This window comes from Lonchura striata, chromosome 3 (genome assembly GCF_050655825.1).
Source record: "Lonchura striata isolate lonStrDom1 chromosome 3, ASM5065582v1, whole genome shotgun sequence".
In the NCBI taxonomy this organism is placed as follows: domain Eukaryota; kingdom Metazoa; phylum Chordata; class Aves; order Passeriformes; family Estrildidae; genus Lonchura; species Lonchura striata.
In genome coordinates this window covers 108,215,079-108,241,557 of record NC_140705.1, presented here as the reverse complement: position 1 = coordinate 108,241,557, position 26,479 = coordinate 108,215,079, and the positions used below count along the sequence as shown (strand labels likewise).

Here is a 26,479-nt window from a genome sequence, read left to right as displayed (position 1 = left end):
CAGCATGCAAAGATACCGAGGTGATTTATGTGGTTGTATGGGTTTTTTCCCCCTGGTACAAGTGTTCATATGAAGTTCACTAGTGAGCAAAGAAAATATAATGAAATATTATTCTGTGTGTTAATGGATATTGTAGTGGCATTCACCTAGTCTGTTTTGGAGTTGGGTTTTTCTGTTTCCTTATTTTGACTTTGTTTAATCAGTAAGTACCTGCTGGCAGAAACTGGTTTTACATGTGGTGTCAGGCTGTGTATGCATATCTACTTTTAGCACTTATCATTAATGCAAGACTAAAGAGGGGATTTACTGTCCGTGGCAGAGCTGGATGCAGCACTACAGGTGGGGTCTCAGCAGAGCAGAGTAGGAGGGCAGAATCCCCTCCCTCCTCTCACTGGCAACACTACCTTAGATCTGGCCCAGAATACATTTGGCTTTCTGGGCTGCAAGTGCACATCACAGGGTTACATTGAGCTTCTCATCAGCCTAACCATTTTAGGTACCTGTCATCTCTTGAAGAATGCCCATTAAAATGAAATCTTTAATTGTTATTAGCATTAAAAGCATTGCTGTTCAATCTCTCTTAATAGTTCTTTTCATTTGATTGACAATTAGCAAATTAATGGGAAAAAGCCAGTTAATGCTATAGTCGGCTTCAGGATTGAAAGCCGTTCCTTATTTAATTTTTTTCCTTAATGATGGAAATACATGAAATACTGGGGAAAAGGTCAGGGTAGATTGTGTGCTTGGGTATATATTGTAGTTACTTGTCTTGTTGATAAAGGTTTTTTAATCTGTAATTTTCTCTAGTCCAGATGATAGTACCACTTAAAAACATAACACTTATGAGAACATTTTGGGTCACGAGGTCCTATCCATTGCTGTTACAGGCAGCCACATCCCATAATGCTATCCATAAACTGATCACAGCAGGACAACAGCTATTGTTTGTGCTTACCACTCATATGGAGTGTTGTCCTGCAACTTAGGGTTAAAACCATGCTCTGATTTCCTGCCATAGTGTGCTCGTGACCATTTTATGAGTTCTAAGAGTACAATTTTCTTTCGTCTGTCAGAAGTGAGCTGCACACCAAGGCAAAATTTAAGAAAACATTGTCAGTTCTGTCTCATTTTTCATCTAGAGACAATTAGGCTTTTTAAAGACCCATTCTTCCCTGCAGCTTATCACTAAGTTTCTTGGCATGTAGTGTTCTGCACGTAATAGCTGGTACACAGCTCGTCTCTCTGGACATTAACAGCTCCCGTCCTGCCAGAGCTTCAAATGGCACGAGATTGTCTTCCTGAAACCACTCAGCAGTCAATTTTTTTCTTCCCATATAGGGCAGGGCCTCCTAAGAATATTTAAATGGTTTGCCTGTTCCTTCCTCACAGCTGCCTGTAAGACAGAGCATACCAGGGCACCCTGCACCATGTTGATCCTACTTTGAGTACATATCTTATTTCCTCTCCTATTTTTCCAAAACACATAAGAACAAAGGCATCTTGGCAAGTTGCTATGTACATGTGAACAAACATGTTGGAAGATTTATTTGTGACCAGAAAGTGGCACCATATTATTTGCTGTCAGTGAAGGTGACTGTGCTGCTAACTCATTACTTTCTAACTAGAGGTCAAGAGCTTAAATAAATTATGTGTGGCAGCAATACATTTGTTGGTACTGTATGTGATTTATGAATTGGAGGGATGTAAGGTCCTAACCAGAAACAATTTGTTCTAGATGATCCCAAAGCTGTAACTGATTGTCCTGATATAAAGAAAGCCTCAACTGTGAATACATTAACTTGTATTTAGCATGCTTTTTTTTTCCCCTACAGTACTTTCCTGGAGTCTGCAGACTTTGCTGAAATAATGCAAAGGTTTAATTTGCAGGAAACTGGGAGACAGTGACTTCTAGATATAAATTTCTAATTGCAAAATGTTTGTCATCCGCAACAGGAGTTTAAGACAATACACTAGAAAGTTTGAATCATAAACTACTTTGAAAAATAACAAATACAGACTTTGTGGTCATAACTCAGTGATATTACAACATTTTAAAAAATCCTTTGGCATTTGCATCTTATGTCAAACCAGGAATTCCTAAAAACAAAATCTGTATCTTTGCTGAAGTTTATAGTTCACTGAATTGAAGAACTACAGCACTGTATACTTCATAACTCAGTAATTTTATTTTGATACATTAAAGGAAATCAAGCAGATTAAAATATTTATTTAAAGTCCCAATTTAAAGTGCCAATATAAGAAAGAATAAATTTGCAACCTGTTTTACAGTGGTTACAGTTTAGATTCCTCACTTAAGCATCTCCTAAATAAATTCATATTTGACTTACTAGTTCTTACCTGTAAGCTTTTAAATAATTCGGTTTGTTATTTACCATTTTATATTGCTTTTCTGTGTACAGGATGTGAACGAAGACCCTGGAGAAGATGTTGCACTTCTGTCCGTTAGTTTTGAGGATGCAGAAGCTACTCAGGTTTTTCCTAAGCTGTACCTCTCCCCTCGTATTGAACAGTGAGTGAGAGGTTTTTTCTGGCATATTTATTCTACTTCATCTTGGCACTTTTCCATTTTTTCCTAATATGTGTGATAACATACTATTATATGATATACTGTTATATAATATGATATAATATATAATAGTATATATTATCTAGTAATGTAATACTAATATACTATTGCTTTGAATTGCTTAAAGTTATAGTGGTTACTTTGAGTGTGTGTGTGGTGGAGAAATGACAGATCTTCTCTCAGTTAGTTCTGTTCATGTGTGATACTCTTGTAGCATCACAATCTCTGAAAGCCATGTTTGTCCTTGTGGCAGTATATTTTGAACGCCTTCTATGATAAAATATTGTGATAGCTTTTATGGGGGGAATCTTTAATTTTTTTTTCTGTTGAGAAGGTAAGTTCTCTATATAAACATAATACATTTGAATAAACTATTGTTGTAGAAGCTAAAGGGCTTGGTTAACTATGCTTTTGGAATTTGCAGCTTTAGTAAATTACTTTTTTTCAGGAGAATATCTGAATATTTCATTTTAGGAGCATTGAACCTTACTGATCTATTTACCAGTTGGCAAATTTGCTGAGAAAGGGATTTTTACTCCTGAAACAGAAGACTGGGAACTAAATTTCAATCTGTTTTCATTAAATTTCTTTTCTTCCTTTTCTGAAATTGAAAATGTTTTAATATTTCTCATTGTCTTCAGTATCTCAGTCTTGTAATGCTTAAAAAAATAACTCTGTTAGACTTTCCAGGTATACCATATTCAAACTGGTATACCATTGTTTCAGTGATGTGTTGTTTTTTTGCTAATAGGACAGTTGACTTTCCTCTGAACTGGTGATGGTTGTTCTGTGTAGAGGAAAGATGGGAAATACTGACTACTACAGTTTTATAATAACTTGGGGATAAAGTTTTTGTGAGTGAAGAAATGTAGTATCTTGACATTTTGATCAGCAGAGTATTGATCTGGATAAATTCTTGGATGCAGTTTAGAAAATAAAAAACAGAATTTGACTTAGATAAAAACATAAGACTTCCAAGATACTTTAAGAAAATGTAGGTTACATGTTCATGTGCAAACACATAGATAATGTATTTAGTAGCTTTCACATTTTCATATTTTTCATCAATTCATTCCTTTTTGTCAGCATCAGCTGAGGGAATAATTGTCATCAAATATGTAATTATCCTTCTATGTTCCAGAGGATTCTTTTTCTGAACTCTTAAAAGCAAATGGGCTACCATTAGTTTCCATTGTATTTCCAGCTGCAGTCACATGTTGATGGTTGAGTATGTTTCAGGCCACCCAGGTATATCTGTCGAAATCATCCACGAGCTAATGAATATGTTATGTATTTTCCCACTTTCAGCAGTATCTTTAGAAGGATGTTAACCTCTTGATACCTAGCAGAATAGCAATACAAAGGAAGTCTTTGTCTTCCTAAAAGTATTGCATTTTCTCTCAGTGCCCTAAAGAGCATCTGATTTTAGATTTGTGATGTGGAGCGATACAGCAGAAAGATACTTGAATGGTATTGGTATGTATCTGACATTCTGATGTATTTATGGCTTTTGTCATTTACAGCTGATGCAGTCATGTTTAAATGATGCCAGTAAACCCTGGAGTTCTGTGCCACACCTTGTCACATTATCTGTGCGTTGAGGTTGAGATACTTAACTCATCTCAGTCAATCTGTTTTTCTGCATTTGTAACATTTCATCATTTGTAACATACATCACAATATCCAGGTACTGATAATACATAATTACTGAAGTTGCTTGTGAGCTGCTGCACCTCCCTTTATGCTACTGGCTACTTCTTATGTGCCATGAAAAAATGTATGGGTATGTTTCCAGTGTTTGTAAAATTGTACTTTAATAGCAAACATTCAGTTCTCTCTTGTTCTTTCCCAAAACCAATCTCTGCTGTGTTTAGCAGGGGCTGACAGTCTAGATATTTAACTTCCCAGTGTTTGGGAACTGAAGCAACAATGTGTACTTCTTTATACTTTTTGCCAAAAGTATAAAAAGCCTCAAGAAGCCCTCAGGATTTGTATAATGACTTGAGGCCATGGCATGTTACATTTGAACTGTGTTCTGCTTATAAAGGTCTTTCCTGCTGCTCACAGTAATTGGATCTACAAAAGCCATGTAAGCAAATTACCAGTGTTTTTGTTCTATGCAGCAGATTTTGAGATGTTCCAAGTAATAGTTGATAGTTCCCAACATAACAGTCACAAGAACTCAACAGAACATGAAAAATACCAAATTCCCACAATTATTTTGCTAACACTAAAATGTATTCACATTAGGAAGAATGAGCAAACAGGAATAGCATTTTCCTGACATATGAAATAACATTTCAGGTTTGTGGAGCAATAAGAGGAAAAGGGTCTGTTTGTGTAAAGTGAGTTATCTCCTGCTTTCCCAGGAGGTTTCATTGCTCTTGTGCTCTGCCATATAAACACACATTCCTGCATTGCCCTTTCTAAAAATGATACATACCCACAGATCTTGTCAGCAAATTTGAGTCCTAGAAATGTGAATATAGTTTTTTTGCTTTGAAGGGTTTCTCTAAAGTCCATTTGCTTTATTTTTTTAAACTGATAGTAGACATAATAATACTAAGACTTTGACTGCACTTTGTCATAGACTGTAAGAGAGATTTCCAAAATCAGGGAAATGTCCACCTTTTAGGTTTGGGGTGAACATGTTAATGCACTGGTTGGCTTGAAAAGGTTCACATATTGAAGCAGCAGGTAGAAATGCAGCAGAGAAAAGTTGTGGATCATCCAAGTCAATAATGATGTTTTATTGACTTGTATGGTGTGATGTCTGGCTGCAAGATTGTCAAGTACAGTTCTAACAATCAACTAATCAAACCCCTATTTATGGATGGGAATTACTCATATTAATTTATAAAATCTCATCAATAACTATTCATAACAATACCTGATTTCATTCTTTCATTAGAACATGCTAATTTGAAAAGATCATTTCTATACTATTCCTTCCAAACACATTAACAGCAACTTTTAAGGTTTCCTACTTGAAATCAGTCACTTAAAAAGCTTACATTCTATAGTTGTAATAATAATTCTGACTTTTTATTGCATTACATCAATAAATGGATGCCAGTAACAGTTACTTTCAATTATTTCAAAATTAGACCAAAGTAAAATTAAACATGAGATATTTATGAGATGTATTTGTTTTTTAAAAGCTACCATCTTTACTGTAGTATCATAGAAAACAGTTTCTGCACACTTCTGTAGGAAGTGGTAAGCTGAGAAACCACACAGACTGACCACACAACTTGAGAGACTGGTGCTTGTCAGCATCCATGAGTGTTTCCCCAGCTCATCCTTCCCTTCCTCCCACCTCAGGGTGGGGGACTTGGGATGCTCTCCATCCTCTGCTGTGAGCTGCTGTGCTTTGGGAAGAGGGTCATACAGCTGAGCTAGGTAGGCACAGCCATGCTCTAAGGCATGATAAGGACCTGCTGGGATATTTACCCTTTATGTTTCTGATGCATTTCCATGAGTTGTTCATAGTGGCTCTGAACCTGTTGGTAGAAAGCATCTTGTTCCAAATTGCCTTTCTAGTGGAAGTATACTAGATACTTGTATGGCATGGAAATTTGTAATAAAACTGCCCATCATATCTTTGTTGCCCATTTATTAAAAGTCATTAGACTCTAAATCCAAAGAATCAGTTCAGGGTTGAACAGCTGATTTCTATATTAATGCTTAAAAGTTTGTGTCAGCATACTACACGTGAATGTGGATCAGAAGGTTTTGGGCTTTTTTCTTAAGAGAAAAAAATTGATGTATGTAATTTTTTTTTTCTTTTGTGAGTCATCCATGCTAAAGAACATAAAAATGGGTTCATCTTGGTTCACATTTTAAGAAAAAACTATATTAGGGTAGAAAGGCTGTTGCTCAGTGAATGCTGTGTTCCCTGTGTTCACAGAAATAATCCTGCAATAAACACTGTTGTCCTGGAGGGCTTTTCTCTGATAAATACGCAGACGTGAATATGCTAAGAAAACCAGCTGTCAGTAGAAGTTGTTTTGCTTAAATGGATCAGGCTCCATGCTTTGGGGACTGAAATGGTCGTTTTTTACTGGTCTGGGAGCTGTGCCAGAGGGTTCTTTGTGACTGAGGGTGGTATGCAGAGTTCGGTGACTGCGTTTAACCTTCCCATACAGGCAGGGGAGAGTAACAAGAACCTGATCTGAACTCTTTGGTTCTGAATGTTCCTATATGTTTTTCACTGATGGAAATAAAAATTGAAGATAAAATGAAAGATATGTTTGCTTTGAGGTATTTCCTGTCTGTTACCTGTGCTTTCTGCTGGGAGTTGGAAGAGGAAAACCATAGAATATTACCCATTTACTGCCAAGTACTGCCTCTTGCTCTGTTTGACACACAGGGGAACTGTGAAGGGCTTCACCTCTGAAGTTAGCATGCCATGCTGCCTCCGGTAGAAGCTTGCTGTTTCAAACAGCTTATGGATACACAGTCACTAAATGAATGGTTGTGCTTAGGCCTTTTTATATGTCTGCTTTGTAGAAGTCAGAAGATCTTCAATTTGGCATACTAAAATGTGATTATTCTTGTGAATTGATGATTTCAGTAGAATTGTTTGTAGTCATCCACGGCAGTCCATGGCTTCTTCAAATCCCATAACATCTTTTCAGACATGGGAAGCAGGAGGAATAGTAGTTGCTGTGCAGAACTTCCTGTTCCATTGGGCTTTGTTTGGTCAGTGCCTGGCCAGTGCGGTAGACATATTCACTGCCTGCTGTGTGTGCTATGCCCCCATCAGCCAAGGCTTCAGAAACTATAGCCAATACCATAACCTGATTGCCAACCTAGCACTGCTTTGTACTCTGCTTGTGTCCAAAAAAAATAATCTGTTTTGCTGCTGCCAACATTTGGTGACATATTGACAGCTTCAGAAGAGATCAGGACAGACTGGGACTGGCAGTCAAAGCAGATTGACTTGTGCTTCTATTCCAGGTGTTCAACTGTACTGATTGTTCTTTTTTTCTTCCCTCTGAAGCAGCTGTAGAGCAATTAGTGAAAAATAGTTGTAGGAGAGATAAGATTATGTGTCCATCATCTAAATGGTGCTTTAATGCTGGATATGTTAATGCTGTCTTTAAATGGCTCAGTTAGTGAGATTTTTAAGTCAGTTAAGAGACTAAGCAATTAGACCTATTTGTTGAGGTATGAAATACTTGAGGCAGTTCAGTGGAACTAATTTTGTTGCTAGGTAATGAGGTACCAGTTTCCCTATATAGCAGATATGGGGCAGTTTTTGGTCTGACGTCTCTTTTGTGGCAATCCAGAGCTCAGTGTTGCCTCAAGTCTCAGAGGAAAATTTAGAGCTGAGTATTGGGAAGGGTTTGTGTCTTCTGGAGGTTTTCTCAAGCTCTGAATATCAGCCTGTATGTTTAAGGTTCTGCAATGTGATGGTGGAGGGAGTATTTTTACATGATGCATCAAGCACTTTATCACTTAAAGGATTTTCTTGTATGGTTGAAATACACATACAGAAAAATTCATTAGTAAAAAATCACAGAAGAAAATTAAAAAGTGATTCAATACAACCCTCTTCAACTCCCTCTGGATACTTCTGACTAGGGTAGAATGGTCTAAAGAAATTTCATAAATTTTAAACCCATTTGATTCCTTTAGATCAAATCTCTCCATTAAGTTGTTGCCTTTTTTCACTTGTACACATGTAATTTATTTCAGGCTACTCTAATTAAACATCTAATTTTGTGTCATGTTAGTTGTTATGTGCTATAAATATGCTACCTTTCATTGTAATAATCTGTGTTTCAACAGGGGAATTTCTAAGCATCATTATAAATCTGTACTCAACTAAAATATCTTCCTCAGGATTTTATTGTGATATCACTGCCGCTAGGAATGTTTATCCACCTACAAAGACTGATAATGAAGGAAAAAGGGAACAAAGTCATTTTTTGGGGGGACATCAAGACTTGTATTTTTGTACAGTGAGATTGTCAAAAGCACTTTTAATTAGTCAAAACTAATCCTGGCAACAGTATTGAAAGTGTCATCTTCACTACTAGCTAGGTCAGTACTTAGTATTTTTTAAATCTTCCTCTTTCTCTGCAGTAGGGGTTATTTTTTAAATTACTTTCTTAGATTGTGTTTATTTTGATACTGAAGTTCATTTCAGGAACAAAAACTCCTAGAGAACTCTGTACCAATGGTATGGACAGTTTTGAACTCCTTGAAATGTTTTCTGCGACATTAATTAGGCTGACAAAAGAAATTTGTAGCAGGTGTCATCTTTTTATTGTGTGGCATTTCATATGGCAGTAATAGGGTCTGGTAACTGGGGTTAGGTGTTAACCTAAACAATTATTGACTAGTGTTTCTTCAAAATTCAGTGGAAAAATCAGGTTCAGGTAAAATTCATATGTAGGGAAATTTGGAGTTTTTCTGGTTTTTTTCTGACGTTTTTTCTTCCATTGATAACATCCTGGCATTAAATTCTGCTTTAAAAAAAAAAACAGCAGTTAGATACAAAGTTAGATTGCTGGAAATCACAATTGAAGCAGTAGTTTCTCTGTTGTTAAACAGACTTAATTCCAAAGACTGCCTCTTTGGAGTTAAATTGCTCTTGCAGAGGAAAAGTGCTTCAAAGTTACTGACAGCATCAAATTTTAAAATTGCCTGACAAGTTTGAGGCTTCTGGTAATTTATCAGTAAATGTAGTCATAGAATAATTTAGGTTGAAAAATGTCTTGTGAGATCATCACGTTCAAATGTAAACTCAACACTACCAAGTCCACCATGTCCCTAAGTACCACATCTACACATTTTTAATACCTCCAGAGGTGGTGACTACACCAATTCTCTGGGCAGCCTGTTCCAGTGTTTGGCAATCCTTCAGATGAAGAAAATTTCCCGAATATCCAATTTTAATTTCCCCTGGTGCAACTTGAGGCCATTTCCTATTCTCTTATCACTTGTTATTTGTGAGAAGAGGCTGATTCCCACCTGGCTGCATCCTGCTCTCAGAATAGCAAGGTAAGGTCTCTGAGCCTTCTTCTCTCTAAGCTAAACTACTTCAGCTCCCTCAGCTTCTCCTCATAGGATTTGTGCTCCAAATCCTTTATCAGCTCCATTGCTCTTCTCTGGACATGCTCAAGCACTTCAATGTTTTTCTTGTAGTGAGTGACCCAAAACTGGACACTGCACTTGAGGTGTGGCCCCACCAGTTCTGAGTGCACAGAGACAATCACTGCCCAGTCCTGCTGGCCACACTATTTCTGATACGGACCAGGATGTCATTGGCCTTCTTTGCCACCTGGACACGCACTGGGTCATGTTCAGCTGCTATTCACCAGCACCCCCAGGTCCTTTTCAACTGGGCAACTTTTCAGATACAGATCCCCAAGTCCCTAGTGTTGCAAGACGTTGTTGTGACCCAAGTGCAGGACCCAGCACTTAACCTTATTGAACCTCATACTGTCCTCAGCCCATCAATGTGGCCAGATCCCCCTGCAGACCCCTCCTGCCCTCCAGCAGATCAGCACTGCCACCCAACTTGGTGTCATCTGAAAATTCAAACAGGGGCACTTGATCCCCTCATCCGGATCATCAGTAAAGATTTTAAACTGGACTGGCCCCAGTTCTGAGCCCTGGGGAACCCCACTGGTGGCCAGATGCCAGCTGGATGTAACTCCATTCACCACCACTCTCTGGGCCCGGCCATCCAGCCAGGTTTTTACCCAGTGAAGAGTGCACCTGCCCAAGCAATGGGCTGCCAGCACCTCCAGGAGAATTTGGTAGGAAGTGATGCCAAAGGTTTGTCAATGACAACATCTGCAGCCTTTTCCTCATCCACTTAATGGGTCACCCTGTCACAGAAGGAGACCAAGTTGATCAAGCAGGACCACCTTTCTTAAACCCATGCTGGTTGTGCATAATCCCCTGATTGTCCTGCATGTGCCATGTGGTGATATTCCAGAAATCTGCTCCATGACCTTCCCCAGCACAAGGCCTAAGAGGCCTGTAGTTGCCCAGATCCTCCTTCTGATGGTCATTACATTTGCTGATGTCCAGTCAACTGGGACCTCCTTGTTTTGCCAGGACTGCTGGCAAAGGATGGAAAGTGGCACGAGCAGTTAATGGAAGGTTTTTCTTCCAGATCAGACCTGAGATTTAGTTGTTGTACTGTATTTGTTCTAACTGGGTAATAATTTCGAAAACTGTCAAGCAGTAGTTAAATGAGTTAATTAGAATCTTGGCAGAAAATGCAGTGGGTATGGAAAGGCACATTTATTCAACAGTTACGAAAACTCAGATTTCCTAGAGTACACTTTGAACCCACTTTTGTTGCTGCGTGGGTATTTTTCCCCGTTCTTGATGTAAATGCAAACCCACCACTACAGAACCTGGCATCTTAACAAAGTATGCTTTCTTGAAGTCGATTTTTGCATATTTGGGATATGGGGTTTGCTTTCTGAATAAGGTGATTAAACCATTTGTCTTCGGAGAATTTCATTCTGATTGTGATCTGCATATTAGTGTTCTGTCTTCAGACTTTTTCTATTTTATTATTTAAAACAATTAACAAAACTTCAGCTACTGTTTAATGGTTGCTTCCAAATAGCCATATTCAATTGGTACAAATCTCTGACCACTGCAAAGTGAAAAGTTAAGGATTTACAGATATAACCCGTGACGAGTGTGAAAAACAGAATTAAGCTGTATGTGAGAGACCTCAGTTTTGATTGCCTCTGTTGTCTTCTCTCTCTGCCCCCCATCCCTGCACTGGGGAGAGCTGGCAGTACCTGCTAGGAACCACGTTCCTGATACTGATGTTCCAGGAGGGAATGTGGCAGTACAGGGAGCATGAATTGAGGAGTGTGGGGAATCTGATGGGCAGGAGGGAGAATATAAGGGCCCCACTGTTTCTTTGTGTGATAAAAGATTGTAGTGCACTCTCTGACATTACCAGAAGGGCTGGTTTCTCTTTTTCTCATACACTTCTTTGCCCCACAGTACTACTGGGTAGTACTACTCTCAGTTTCCTTTGCTTTCTGCCTCCCATCTTTCCTGCAAATAATCAATGGCATTTTAAACTTGATGCCTTCTTGAAAGGAACATTAACACCTCCTTAACTATCCATTGTAGGAAGATGCCATTTTCCCAAAACAAATAATGACTGATTTTTAAAATGTGACTACAGAATTTCTGGGGGGTTCCTTTTCCCTAATTATTGTCAAGAATGTGGTTCATTGTATTGCTTGTTTTATTTAAGGCATGTGAGACAGTCACAGTCTGTCCCGCTACTTAACTACTACAAGCTGCTTGGCTAGTTGTGACTGGACATACCTGGAGAAAATGTATAAAATGCATTATCAAAGGTGAGACTTTTTCACTGAATAGTCTTTTCCTAGATAACAGATTCCCCTTCACGAATATAGTGAACTTCTTTCCTAGGAGCTTTAATCTGAAGAGTCCCCTTAAAAAATCATGAGGATCTGTTGCATTTTGAACCTGGCACAGGCATCCTCTAACAAAACTAGACTTCAGCTATGTTTAAATGAAAGTGCAGACTATAGGCAACAAATCATATGGCCATTGTGTTAATGAATGGGACTCTTTTAACGTGTAGTTTGGAAAAACATACTTGTGTGTCAACAAAGAATATTACAGAATTTAAATGAGAGATCTTGTGTGTGATATTTAGTATGTGCATGCAGTACGTGTCAAACAACCCATGGAGGAAGACAAGTTAAATTTGGCAAGAACTGAAAATGAAGATGATGAAAGTGTAGATTCTTTTTAGTTGGATTTTCAAACTAAATTCTTTAAGTTGGTTTCTGGTCAGGGGCCGCTAAAAATACATGAAGAAGAAACTTAATTTCAGCAGACAAAACTCTGTTAGTACTGAAGTTGCAGACACCACAGTGCAGTGGAAAAACCTGTACAAATAGAGCGAGACAATTCTGCTTGCAGATATTTGCTGTTGAAGCCAATGAAAGGGCTGTGCTCTTCTGTGTGGTTTAGTGATGTCAAGCACTGCTTGCTGGAGGCAGCTGCGCTACTGCAATGCTTTCCTGACCTTAAATAGCCTATATGCTGGGTAATGCAAGTGTTCAAATATAAATACAGGGCACGTAAGGACAGAGGGAGGCCAGAAAAGCCACCGAGGCCCCTTCCCTCCCCTGAATTAGTCAGTGTCTTCCTCAGTATTCTTCTCTTCTGGTATTTGTCCAAGATATTTACAAAACCGTTTAGACTAATTGTTCCCTTGTGTTGCCTCAGCACTGTTTATTCCATATGTTAAGCACTGCGTGAGAAGCAATTCAGCTCTTCAGTGTGACTGCTGCTTGCTTTCCTTTCCTTTTCCTTTCTTCGAGGTTGCCTTTGATATAAACCCAAAGAGTTGTGCAACCTCTGTCTGTCCTAGGAGGTTGTGTGTGCCCACTGCTCTCCCCAAGACCTCTCCACACAGGCAGGGCTTTCTGGGACATTCTCTGGAGGTAGTTCCTTCAGGTCATGTTTTTGGTCAACTTCCCAGATTTTTTTTTTCCTTTGCTCTGTAATGGGAAGATGGTTAGATGACATGTATGTGTAATTATGTAGTGATTCTCCTAATTTGTTCCATGGCTGAAACATTGGGTTTCTTTTGTTCCTGCAATGAATGTGTAACTTGCTTTCTACCTCCTCAAAGCCTGTTGTTTTAAATTAGTACTCTTGTTTTTGTTCATTTACCTGTCACTTAGGTTTCTCATACTGCCTTCTATGGGTTTTTTTTTTTCTTTACATTCAATCTCTATTTTATGATTTCTCTTTTGACTGTTGATTTTTAGCTCTGCACACATCTCTGAAAATTTGTTTTGTTTTCAAGAAGTGAGACTCTCTTTTTTTCATGCCAGGTAGCAGTTTTTCCTGCAGTTGACATAGAAACTGCAAGGAGAGTCGAATGATGAATGTACATCCTGACAAAGCAAGTCTTGTTGAAAGTTTAGGTAACATAAACTTAGGTAAATGTTTAGGTAATATTTGATCTATAAAAATCTAACAGCCCTCTTAATTGTGTGATACAGAGAATCAGTGCATGTCCAGAACAATCATTAAGTGTTGTCTACAGTTCCAGTGCCTTTGTTGTTCTTAATTTTAAAGCATTTTAACATTAGATTTTTTTAACTCTGTTTATTTTACAGTTCTTTTAACATTATTTCTCTTTACAATTAATTGTTTCCATTTATAAAAGTAGTGAAACCTTCAGGACTTTTATGCAACAGTGAAAGCAAAAACATTTCATTATATTGTATTTATCTACATATAATTGAAAAATCATTTTTCCCCTCTGTGACAGTATTCTATTTAGACTACATGTCTCAGCATTAAAAAAGATTGTATTTCTCACTACCATGAATTTCTTTACTGTCTTTTCATAGTATGACATTAAAATTTTGGAGGTCGCATCAATTCATAAAATACATCAAGTGCCTTAACCCAGGATAGCTGGAGTGGTTTTGTTGCAAATTCTTTTGCAGCAAGTGAGTGGTAGTTCTCACACCAGAGTTTAGAGCAAAGGACCTCTGAAGCATCTGGGCCAGCTTCCTGCTTGGCATGAGACTGCCACCAGCCCTAGCTCAGGTCTTGTGTTACAGAGTCTGTCCAGGTCTTGAGCACTTTCCAGTGGAGATCCTGCAGGCTCCCTGAGGAACCAGCCTGCTGCTCTGCCACCCTCCTTAGGGGAGGACCTCTTCTGAAAGTCAAGTCTGGGACTCCTAAGGCCTCAGTTGTCCCAGTCCTTGGAAGGTAAATGTCCCTTCAGCCTGAAGCTGTGCAGTTGGTCCTAGCAGAATTGCACAATGTTGTTAGCAGGATGCCATGTTCTGCAGTGTGGAAGAAAAGGCTTCTTTAGTTAGTCTCATCATGCTTCTCCAGCAGCAGGGACGGGTGAGTTCCTAAGGACATATTGCTCTCTAGGATTTGTTCTGGCTGGAGGTCCTGGTAAGCTGGTAGAAAGTTAAATTAAGTCCTTATCTCACTTCTGTCACAGTGAAAGGATAACATGAAGAACAAGAGCATGAGTTCTCTGCATTCTGACAAGTATCACACAGTCCTTTTGGACTGGTGCATGACATAAATTAGAACAGTGCATGAGACCAATATTGAAGAATTTGGGTCAGTATTATGGCTGGTGTTATGCCTTGCAACACCAAGGCACATAATACTGGGAAATCTCTTTTACTTTATTTTTTTGGCTCTGTGTACTGAAGGCTTCAAATTGCCTATTCAATACACAGATGCTAATTTGTATTTTCCTTTCTTAATTTCATATACTATAGCAGAATTTTTTAAAAAGTAAATAAATACCCTGAAATAGAACACTAGTCATTAGTAGTGAATGATCCTGGCAATGCAACTGGCATTGCTGAGTACTTTACACATACAACTGAGTACACTTAAAATGTTAGGAAAAAGGATAGATTTATCCTGATTTTGTTTGTTATACTAATGCTGTGAAAGTCTAGCATTCTATTTTTGTTCATCCACCAATCTGTTCAGCATATTTTGTTTAATAGTTCAATGGTAGAGTCTATATGCAACCACCCATGTTACATCAGACTCTGCAACTGGAATGTTGTTTACTTTTTACCAAGGCAACTCCCTGTTTTTGTTAATTAATATCTAACAAAGTCCTACAGCTGATTCCCTTTAAAGTCAAGAATGTAGGGGTGTAGAGGGTTTATAAGCACACTGTGCTAGCAGCAGTCTCTTTTGTACAAGTGACCTGTTAAAGGACATGGTGGGATGTCCTTTTTTCATTTTTATGTGTGTGCATATTCTTTTATTCTTCTGCAGTTTTCTTGGCAGGTTATGTTTGTACTGCACGTGCATACCCCTTTAATACATGGTGCCATGAAGTTATTTTCTAAAGCCACAGAAGGAAACTGACAACATTTGTGGGAAAGTCTTCTGCACCATTCTCTCACCATTCTTGTGGGGACTAAAGGAGAGCTCACGTTTCTGACGTGGTCAAATTGACAATGGTGGTTCATGTCTAAAATGCATTTTATTATTTTTATTATTTTTTGACAACAAGCCACCCCTTGCATGTCATAATTACCACAGTACCAGAAAGGATTTTTTTTTTGATAACCGTTTAGGAGTTTTATCCAGGCTTGATTTGAAAATATGTAAGGGATACAGTATACACAATTTCCTTAGTGCTATTCTACTGATAAAATGTTTTACTGTCTTTTAATCTGAATATCTGTTTTTGCAAACTTTAATGTGCTTATCTTTATGGTACCCTTCTGGGATAAAATAGTACCAAATGCTGTCAGGATGTGTGAATATATCCATGTGTGTCAGAAAGACTTAATGTTTAGGAAAGTAGAAGCAAATAGAGACTCTCTCTGATAATCTCAATCTGTACCAGATACATTTTGCTAGACTTATAAATTTCTTCTTTCTTTTATAGTCAAATTTTTAATGCAAAATGTCTTCTCAGTTACCCTCTTTAATTACTGCCCTGCCTTAACTTTATAGGGTGTCTTGAGGTTATCTACATTTAGATGCACTCGTAGAGATTCCTCTAATATCTCCATTGGTGTTATTTGTGCTATGTCCTCTAAAGAAATGGAAATTTTAAAATTCAGTATGTGCAGAAGTACTTTTTTTTTCCACCATGAAAAAGATCTTTTTAATAATTTGGTATGTTTTTGTGCTTTGACCCCACCAGTGTATCTCAGTAAGCTAGTAATATATAGACAATGCAGTTGGCAAGCTGATTAAAATTGTATCTTCAGGCAGGCAGAAAGATCTTTTAATTTAATTCAGTCCTTAAAACCTGTAAAAATACTGGGTTCTATTTTAAGAACAAGTAGTAGGTAAATAGTGTTCCACCCAAAATCTGCCAACTACTGATTGTGTTTGTGTTCTCTCTTTTTTTTTTTTTTCTCTTAAGTTCTTTTGTTGTAGGAGGACATCTTGGCAGAGCTTCACATATGTGGTTAAGTGCTTGCTGAGCCACAAGCAAATAATACTGTACAGTTAAGCATTTCTTCCTGCATCACCAATTTCTATTCTCTTGGGCAACAGGAGTTCAAATCTGGGCAAAGATGACGGGCATAGACCTGTCTGATTGGATTAATAACTTAGAAACTGTTGTTAGCCACCACAGTAATGTTTTGCAGTTGATCTTGTGGTAAGCTTCTCAACCTAGATTTTGATTTTATTATACCAGCAAATAGATCAGTGGATAGCTCTTCAATCCTAAAGGACAAAAGGAGAATTGTTTCAGGTTTGACAGATCCAAATTCTGCTAAAGGAGGTGAAAGAGGGTATGTGGAAGCCTGAAGGGCAGTGATGATTCAGAGATGACTTCCAGTATATTGACTATGGGGGATTTCTTTGTAAATGCTCTATCATTTTTGCTTGTGTGGCAATTTCAGGCTTTCTAAATGCCTTTCTTTGGAAATAAGAAACAATTAGTTTGAGGAAGTGTAAGTTTTCCAGTCAGTGTGTTCATTCACACCTGGAATGGAGGAGGAAGTAGAATTAGTTTGCTTATCATTTGGATATTACAATGAAAAGGTTTTTGGATAAATTTATTTAATCATAAAATCAGTGCTCTACAGGGAAAGTTACGGATTTTGTGATGTGTTGCTAAGGGAATGACTTAAAAATTTTTCTTTTAAAGTAGTATATAATGAGTAGTAGGGTCTATATTTTGGATTGTGCCATGAAATTGAATGCATGTGAAAGATCTATCTGTGACTTGGAATTTGCTTTTCTGTGCATTTGTAGTTGTCTTTAACTGACAAAAATAACTAACACTGGGAATGGTAAAGCTGTGTTACAGGAACTCATAAGGAGCTTTTGGGAAAATAGTTGTGAAATTCAGATGATGATGTTCAAGGAGTTTTGAACTCATTTTACAGTGAGGATGTAGAACAGGTTGCCCAGGGAAGTTGTGAATGCCCCATCCCTGGAAATGTCCAAGGCCAGGTTGGATGGGGCTCTGAGCAACCTGGTTGAGTAGAAGGCGTCCCTTGCTGTCCATGGCAGAGGGGTTGGAATGAGGTGATCTTTAAAGTCCCTTCCAGCCCATGTTATGATCCTGTGATATGCCTTATTTGTCATTTCTTACACATGTTACATGGCATAAATTCAGTTCTCCTCAGAATACTGCAGTAGGCCTTGATAAATTCAACTTCTAATTATGTACATGCAATATCAATCAAAATCCTTAGGAAGGAACAAGACAAGTATCTTTTGGGAATTAAATTGGTCCTTTGAAGTTACTGCAGTGTCTGGGCAGTCTTGATGCAGTACCTGCTGAGGAGATGTGCACCTTAATTAGAATACTAGTCACAATGACAGAACTGTGACTATTTAAAACTGTTTTATATAGAAAATATGCAAAATATCTGTTTGAATTAACTGTTGGGGATGAAACATCTCATTTATCTAGCTTTAGTACCATATGAAAAGGGGAAAACAGTATAGAAAGTGACACAAGGAGGGGAAGTTTTAGGCTTGGGGGCTTTCTTTCAACAGAACTAACTAAGGTTGCAAATTTTTTAAAAACCACCATGAACTATATCTTGTTCTTTTAAGTAAGAGAAATACTTTTTTGAAGTATAGTTCTTTTTTTCCCCAGCTAGGAGCTTTTCCTCTTTTATTCTTCAGGTCTTATTGCTTTTGGAGTTGTCTGTGTTTCATCTCCCCTTTAATGTGTATTTACATTGAGGGAAAGATGAAAATACCAGGTCCAGGTTATTCGTTAGAATTGAGCAATTCTGGGGGTTTTCTGGTAGGCAGATAGTAGAGTGCTGGATTTTCAAGGCTAAGTATGAAATTTTAAATGAAAATATTTTTTCTATCTTTGGGATTATGAAACATGTACCCTGAGACTTGATAAATAATAGTGTATAGTCAGCTGTCTCCAGGCATCCCTTGCTTTTACATGTACTGAGTTTTTATTTCTTCTTGCAAAATTAGAACAATCAGACTGTGGACGCAAGCTTCAACCTTTCCCAGCATTTGGTTCAAAGAGCTACAGTTAGTTATTTTTAGTCCTGGCCAGGTTTGCATCATCAGTGCTCTTCAGGTTCTGAACTAATTAGATACTGAATAAATACATGGTTCCTTGAAGGGAAGATAGCCTTTTCCAAGTACTGGCAACAGCTTTAGATAGGTCACTTTCCAAGGTAGGTCTCCAAAAAGAAAGCAATTTGGAGCAAGTTTTAAACAATCCATGTGAGTGTAAGTTTGACATGTAAAGACCTGGTTGTCTTTTTTTTTTTCAACTAATACATGGGTTTTGAAGTCACTTATTTAGGCAAAAAATTTGTGCATTTCAGATGCTATTTTTCATGTATTGTCACGTTGAAAGATGAAAATTAGATGTTTCCCAACCAATTTTGTCTTTCATGCTCTGAAATTATGTATGATGCCAATCATATTAGAAACTTATGGATGTGCTAAATCAGGTGGTAACAGTTGTATGTCACAGGTTTGGCAGTCTTGAAGAATAGAAAGTGGTGACTTAGTTACAAAGAACAATCTAGATATTAATATGCAGCACTTGAAAAGTTTGTGATGCATATGGCCATGACCTCCAGCCTCTTCAGTAATACTATTGCAATTGCTAATTTCTAACAAAAAGCTACTCTCAGATAGTCAGGTCAGTCAGAGCAGAGATGCAAATAATTTGTTTCATTAATGCTTGAGAAGTGTGTCTTTGTGTAGCTCAGGTGCTAAAAACAAGCAACATAGTTTTTTCAGGAAATCTGCCTCTCATAAAAGGATGAGATAGTTCCATTCTTCTTGACCATTTCCACCTTTCAGCATAGGATTCCAATATAGTTACAAATCTGAAGTGACACACACCCCTTCCCCCTTGCCTCTAGCTTACACGATTCTCAAATAGTATCCACCTTTCAGATCTTTCTTTAGTGTAAACTTGAAGTGTCTTCTTTCTACCCCTTTGGTATTCTTTTTTTTTTTTCCTAAACTTGTTTGTGCTTAAAAATACAACCTGTATTCTTTCACAGTAGTAAATTTCTGGTACCTTGCTGCTGGGACATTGGCAGTATCTTAGCATCAGTTCAACGACCTTTCACAGTGATATGGGGTGACAAGTTAGTAAGAAAGGGAATGATGGAGAATCTGTTAATGATTGATTTTTATCTGATATGGATGTAGCAAAGAAATGGAATGATATTTTGGAAGTGGATTGGCTGTGTTTCAATTCCTCATCAACAGACCTTTGGATTGATAATCTCTCCTGTGCAGTAATTCTGACAAATCTTGTTTGAACTCCCAGTGACATAGCCAAGGACTGATTTGACTGTGGCCACTGAATTTATCTCCCATGCTTAGGCAGACTTTCTGTGGGCTTTTATCATAATTTTGGAGGACTTGTATGAGATTGTTTTCTTGTTGCTGTCTTATGTAATGCTGTTTCATGGACTGTGGATTTCAGCACTGAGATGTACAAGACATGAAGTAAATGGAACCATCTAGTTACACTTGCTAATGTTTTACCCCACTTCCCTTTAGTAAAATGACCTCAAGTATCAAGTTTGCATTATAACTCTCCCAAACACCAAACAAAGGAGAAGAACACTGTATTAAGTCAATGTTTGTCATTGTCTTCCATGTCTTTCCCCAAGCCTGTCAAAAGAAAGATTAAACAGAGGTAGCTGTATCTCATCATTCACATCTCTGCTCTATACTGCAGCAGCTTGAAAACAAACAGCACACAAATAGAATCAAGCAGCAGCATTAGCTCATTACAAAATTTATTCAGTAACAAAGGTAAGAGGCCTTAAATCAAAACTCCAGCACAGCCTGTAAGTGGATCTTCACTAGTGTGTAAGCACATCCCTAAATCATGGCCATATTTAGGGGATGGAGTTTACTTGTGTAGTGGTGCATCTCCCCACCCCACTCCTTTCCAGGGACAGCTTGTCCTTCTCCCTTGGCATCTTGAGCTAGCCATACCTGTACACAGGGATATCACTGTGTGCAGCAATTTGCTGGTGGTGTCTTTAGGCTAATTGTGTCCTTACTTGACTCCACCTACTCTGAGAAGTTTGACATACCCTGTTTCCCAAAGTAAATAGCATTTGGGGTTTGGTTGTTTTGTTCATACTGTTTCATCCCCACAGAGGAATGAAAGAGACATTTTGTAATCTTCATTCTCAGTTTACTTCCTTCAATCTTCTCCTAAACCTCATCACATTAAGTGTTAGTGTTTCAAGTTCTCTTTCAAGCACATGCCATCCAAATCATGGTGGTATGTGAAATGTCATGTTAGGCAACTGTTGATATTGTCAGAGGGATTGTATGTTAAGCTGGGGTGGGGAAGGTAGCACGGTATGTTTTGCAGAGCTGTGCATTTTCAAAAGCATCGTGATCCCTGGCATATCACTTGTACTTGCAGAAGAGGGCAAGGCCCTACATCTTCAGATGGGGTATTTTTCCAGATGTTCCGCCCAGCCTGAGTTCATGTCAGACAAGTCAGGTCATTTCTGCAGATCTGTTGAAGTTCTCAAAAGACAATCTTTATTTATTTAAATGTTTCATTCCTTTCATTAAATCTAAAACTTCTTGAATGTATACTACATTTTACTGATAACAAAATTAGTTACTTTAGAAACTTCGCTGAGGGAAAAGAGAAATTCTAAACCATTCTAAAGTTCTGCCTTTTTCTCCCCATTAGTTCAGGTTATTCTAACTACTTTTACTGCAATTTTAAGCAAGCACCATCATTTAAATGATTTGTATCTACTTTAATCACATAATACTGTGACAATCCTTTTAAATTTTTTAAATAGAGAGATTTAATTTTGTGATTAAAATTTTGCACTGTAAATTGCCTTGCAGTATCATCTAAATATGCCACCCCACTAGAAAATCACATGGAAGTGGAAAATGATAACAAAGTCCATAGAAACAGGGCTAGCACATCTGATATTTTGCCCAAAGAATTCTCCAGTCCTAAGCCATTGGTGGCTGAGGAAATTAGATTAATACGTAATCCTGAATGAATTTTTCTTTTGTGTTCTTGTCCAGCCTACCCTTTGCATACATATTGCAACAGGGTATTTCATAGCTCCACTACCTCTTGCATTAGGATGTTCCTCCTTTTAGTTTTGAAACTAGCTCTTCCTGTTAGCTTGGTGTAAAGCTGGCCATTACACTTGCATTGGAAGAGACAGCAACTAGTCAGTGCTTATTCACATTTTCAGCATCACTCATCACGTTATGGTAATCAGTCTTCTCTCCTCATTTTCTGGTTTCCAGACTCAGTTGTGCTGTGGACAAATTTCTTCTTTACTCATGATCCCATACTTTTTGTTTTGACCTTTTACTTTGTGCTGAGTTGATATTTCAACTGAACTGAGAGCAACTGAATGCTTTGGTGCCCATTTCACATTTTTGGTTAGGGTTGTTTTTTTCTGTGTGTATGACTTCATACTCACCTGTGTTAAATCTCTTTCTTACTGTCATCCAGTTCCTCTGCTTCAAAGCCTGCTCATTACTCTTCATGGTTGGAGTTTATTTTGGATACCCTCAATAACTTGTCATCCCTGAACTGCCACCTGGCAGCTCACAGGTTTGTCAGGTCATTTACAAACATTTTAAACAGCACAAGTCACTAGTGAACCCTTGTGCTGACTTAACCCCACTGTTAGAGCTAATTATTTACTTCGGCTTCTTAGTGACTTTCTAAGAGCTGCTGTAGATGTGAGAGACAGGACTACCCCTAACTGTGAAAGAATCAGTGCAGCTTTCACTCAGTGCCTGTGCACACAAACATTCTGGGAGGGGGGCTCTGAATGAACCCATTTGCCTAAAACTGAGGGAAGCCCTCATAGGGAAAAAACCCAGCTTTCATCATGTCTTTGTCATTTCCACGGCCATCTCCCCTGACTTGGTTTTATCTGAGTAAAAACCTTAGTTTTGCCCTGCTTAAAACCAGTGGTGATGATTCTGCAGGCACAGGTGCCTCTTGGGCTATTGTTTGCTAATGTTAAATGGCCATTGAAATCTCGCTTGTGATGTCCATCGTGAGTACTACAGAGAGCTTGAAATGACCTTCATTGATTCCAACAAAGGATGATCAGTCTTTGAGCAATCTTATGAGAAACTAAAGGAAAGTTTAAAAAAAGAGTACATAGAGCTACATTCAGGAGTATCCCCTGCACTCACCAAATGCAAACAGTTTAAACGGCAGTGACTTGTGCTGGAGGGCTTTTGTCCTGCAAGAGCTAACTACACTTGCATAACAGGCAATTGTTCTGCCATAAATCAGTAGCAAATCAGATGGTGAAGAGCTTTTGCTAGAAAATCTTGATAAACAGATCCCACTGAGGGAAGGTTCCTGGTTGATTTTTTTTCCCCTTTTCAATGTATAAGAACAGAAAAATCTGCTCAGAGTTTTCTGAAAAGTCAAGTGGTGGAAAATACAAGAGCAACAAGGACATGCACCAATATGTCTTTCTTTGTTCAATGTTTTTTATATGGCATTTGGCGTTGGATAATAGAAGAACTGGTTTATGGAATTACAGGATCTTTCCTGACACATATTAATTTTATATTAGATTTTAAAATTCTAACTGAAGGAGATGAGCAGAGTAAAAAAATATTTTCTAACTTAAGAAGTGGTGGTAAAGCTCCATATTTTCTGCTGTACCCAGTGAACATAGGCAAGTTTCCATAGGCAAGTTTCCGTCACCATCAACAGTATTTTGACTGTTATTTTCCTTGTGTTGATTCATTCACCTTCTTTTCATATTCACTAAGCAATATTAGTAAACTTACTGTGAAACTAGCAGAAATTCTAGAGCCTTTTCTCTAATACAAATTCCCAGCTTTAAAAAAAAATAATAAGTATAAACCAACTGGCTGGTGGTATCCTTTAAATTTTACACCCTGTGGGTACTTCCCAAGAAGACAGTCATAAATACACATGTCCAAAACTATAAAGATTCATAGATTCCTGCTCTGGACTGTTGAAGGAAAAAAAGGTCATATCTCTAAACTTAGACTAAAAAGCCTTTGTCAGATGTTTTCAGTGGTATTAAGCAACTCCTGCTTTCCAGTAAATCTAGGAGCTAGGAGAGTGAACAACCTTTGAAATTTGCTGCCATTGTAAATTGCCTCATGTTTTCCATTATAAATATTTTTCTTTTGTTTCTTTTATTTTAAAAAATTTCAGTTGCAGGCTGAGGTTTTCCATATGAGATAGCTGTTTCAAATGAGTCCTTCAAATGAGCTTCAAATGTTTTGAAGCTTCATTAGGACTAACATATTTGCCTTACTGATTCAGTTTCCATCCTTCAACAGAGATAATATTTTTTTCTGTGACAGTGTCAAGTTATACCTTCCTTTGACACCTCTTGTTTATAGAATATTTTATGAACTTTTACTTTTGAGTATGCACCCATGTGCACTAATGGTAAAGAAAGTATATTGCTAGTATTATGGTTGTGGTTAAGAAGGCATTTGTGGAAGCTCTTGGACCAGTGATTTTGGCAAATTATTTACCTAATGGATGAAGTTTCCTTTGCTGGTTCTTATTCAGGAAGTGTCTGAGGAACACTGTCCTCTCAAGTGCATGTGCAATGTGAATTTAATCAGTTGATTTTCAGTTTTTTGTTTAAGCTCTCAAGTTAATCAATGGGGTTGGTTTGGGGGTGGGTTTCTTGGAATTGCTATCATTTTCTGCATAGACAGAGCTTGAAGCCTTGGCCATTTTCCTGCTGGTTACCTCTGCCAAGGACTTAAGTTCCTCCCTAGATATGTTATTTGGTGGGAAATTTGCGTTATTTTTTAATCTGGCTTCCTAAGAAAATTGATTTTGTTTGCTGTAAAAATAATATGATAATGTTATCTGTATGTACAGCTATCTGTCATTTTTCTCCTGCTAACTTTTTTGAGCCTTCTGGTCAATTTGGGGGAAAAAAAAATTGCAGAAGGGTAGAAGTCTCAAAAATAGGAAATTCCCATAGTTTTATTAATATAACCACTACGAAGAAGAAGACACTGTTCCTGCCACCTGAAGGAAAGGCTGAAGCCCCTCTGTATTCAGTGCTCAATACAGTGCTGAAGCTCACTTCAATATTCAGTGAGCAGAGTCAATATGGGAGAAAGAAATTACAAATATTCTAATTAGGAAGTGCGTCAATTAGAATTCATGCCTTACTAACCATTAGGTGAAAAAAGCTCCTCTTCAGTCAAGATTCCTCTTCTGAATGCACGTTCTGATATCTTGCAAGGCATAAAGTGCATTTGAAGCTTTTCATTTGGCAAAGGCATTTAGGACATCTTTCCAGCATGGTTTCTCTGATGTTTATAAGGGCTGAACTCCTGCTGTGCTGTGGCTTTAACACAGCTCTTGTAAAAAAGTCAGTCTGATACATGTAGAAGTCCACTGGAAACCAGACTTTGTTACTGTGCTACTCACCAACTTCTTTCTTACTTGTCCTGTGAAGTCCTGATTCGTGCAAATAAAGTGGGGGTAAACATTGACTGGCAGGCAATCAAGAATAAAAGAAATACAGAGATTACATTGGTGGAATAATATAGCTGATGTTTACATGCATAAAACTCATAAAGAAGTCATTCGTCAACGTTTATTAGGTCATGTCCATATATTGGTATTGCATTAACGTTGTAACATTGTGTTGTTACAGCACATGTGCAGAAGAGGATCAAATTACTGCAGATGTGTGAACCAAAACTTTGAAATTGTCATTCTTTTGGGGGTTTGGGGGAAAAAAATGTTGACTTAATATTACACATTTTGTATATGAGCTTACGTGTGAGGTGCAGGCGGTTATAGGAGTAAAAAGGCAATATCTCCTTTTATCAAGGAGACATTCAGATAAGGATTTATGTGGCCAAGGTTGTAGTAACTGAAATAAATAAATAAATAAATAGTGTATTGTATTATACAAATGCCAAGTTTGAACCAACAAACAAGAGAAAGGATAAAATAGGAGTTATTGGATTGGCTGCCATTTGTGAAGTCAGAAGTAGATTAATGGTATTAAAGACTCTCATCTCACTATTGCTTTTTTTTTTTAGCTTGAAAGCAATACATTACGTACAGTAGATCCAAGTCCTACAGTTTTAATTATATTGTTATTGTAAACCAAGGTGGGTAAGAATTTACCTCAGTAAAAGAGGATCAAATCTCATTCCCTCTTTTGTATCTCAAAACAGCTGATTTTTTTTTTTTTTTAAACCCTAGTCCTGATTCTTAATCTGGAGTGAAATCGGGCATGTGTAGTATGCTGGCATTGCATAGTTACCCTGAGCTCTTAGTGAAAGGTAAAAAATCTGAAAGTGTGCAATGATTTCTTTGCTGTCAGTGTAACCACTGTGATTTTTAAAGAAATTAAAAACAATTGGTATCCAAAGAACCACTAACTATAGGAGTAGTTACTAAAGGAAAAGCCTTCGGTCATTTGCGAGGAGGAAGGCCAGTGAACACAAGCTATATACAGGGAAGCTTAGATTTAAATTTACAACTGTATTTTTTTTTGTTTTGTAGAGTCATGTTTTTTTTATTTTTTTACTCCAACTTCAGCAGACCTACAATCTTCATAAGCTAGCACATTCATTATAATTCACTTTAAAACATCAAATAGTGGCCTGTATGTTGAAGACAGGAAATAGTAGAAAAAGCAAAGAGCGTATAATTTCTGAGAACTTGTCTTCACAACAAAATAGTAACCTAAGCAGGCAGGAACCCCAAATCAGCTATTTCTGCTCAGGTAAACTAGAATTCTAAAACACTATTTATAGATTTAAGTAATATGGAAAGTTTCATTTTTTACATTCTTAATTCAAAATAACTTTTCATGAGTGACAGATATTTACAATATAAAAAGCTTGCGAAGTTGTCTC

The 26,479-nt window shown here is 37.7% G+C and overlaps 1 protein-coding gene across 4 annotated transcripts in view; it reads left to right on the top strand.

The window, feature by feature from the left end:
• The window catches only part of BABAM2 (BRISC and BRCA1 A complex member 2), a 159,432-nt gene that overhangs the window by 84,024 nt on the left and 48,929 nt on the right, over window positions 1-26,479 (top strand). For all 4 annotated transcript variants that reach the window (XR_014954520.1, XM_021552247.3, XM_085577208.1 and 1 more), the window contains one exon: window positions 2,421-2,530. Coding sequence is in view for 3 of the 4 variants with exons in the window: in XM_021552247.3 (XP_021407922.1) it covers window positions 2,421-2,530 (110 nt within the window). In the remaining variant the exon portion in view is untranslated. The remainder of the gene's footprint in view (window positions 1-2,420; window positions 2,531-26,479) is intronic.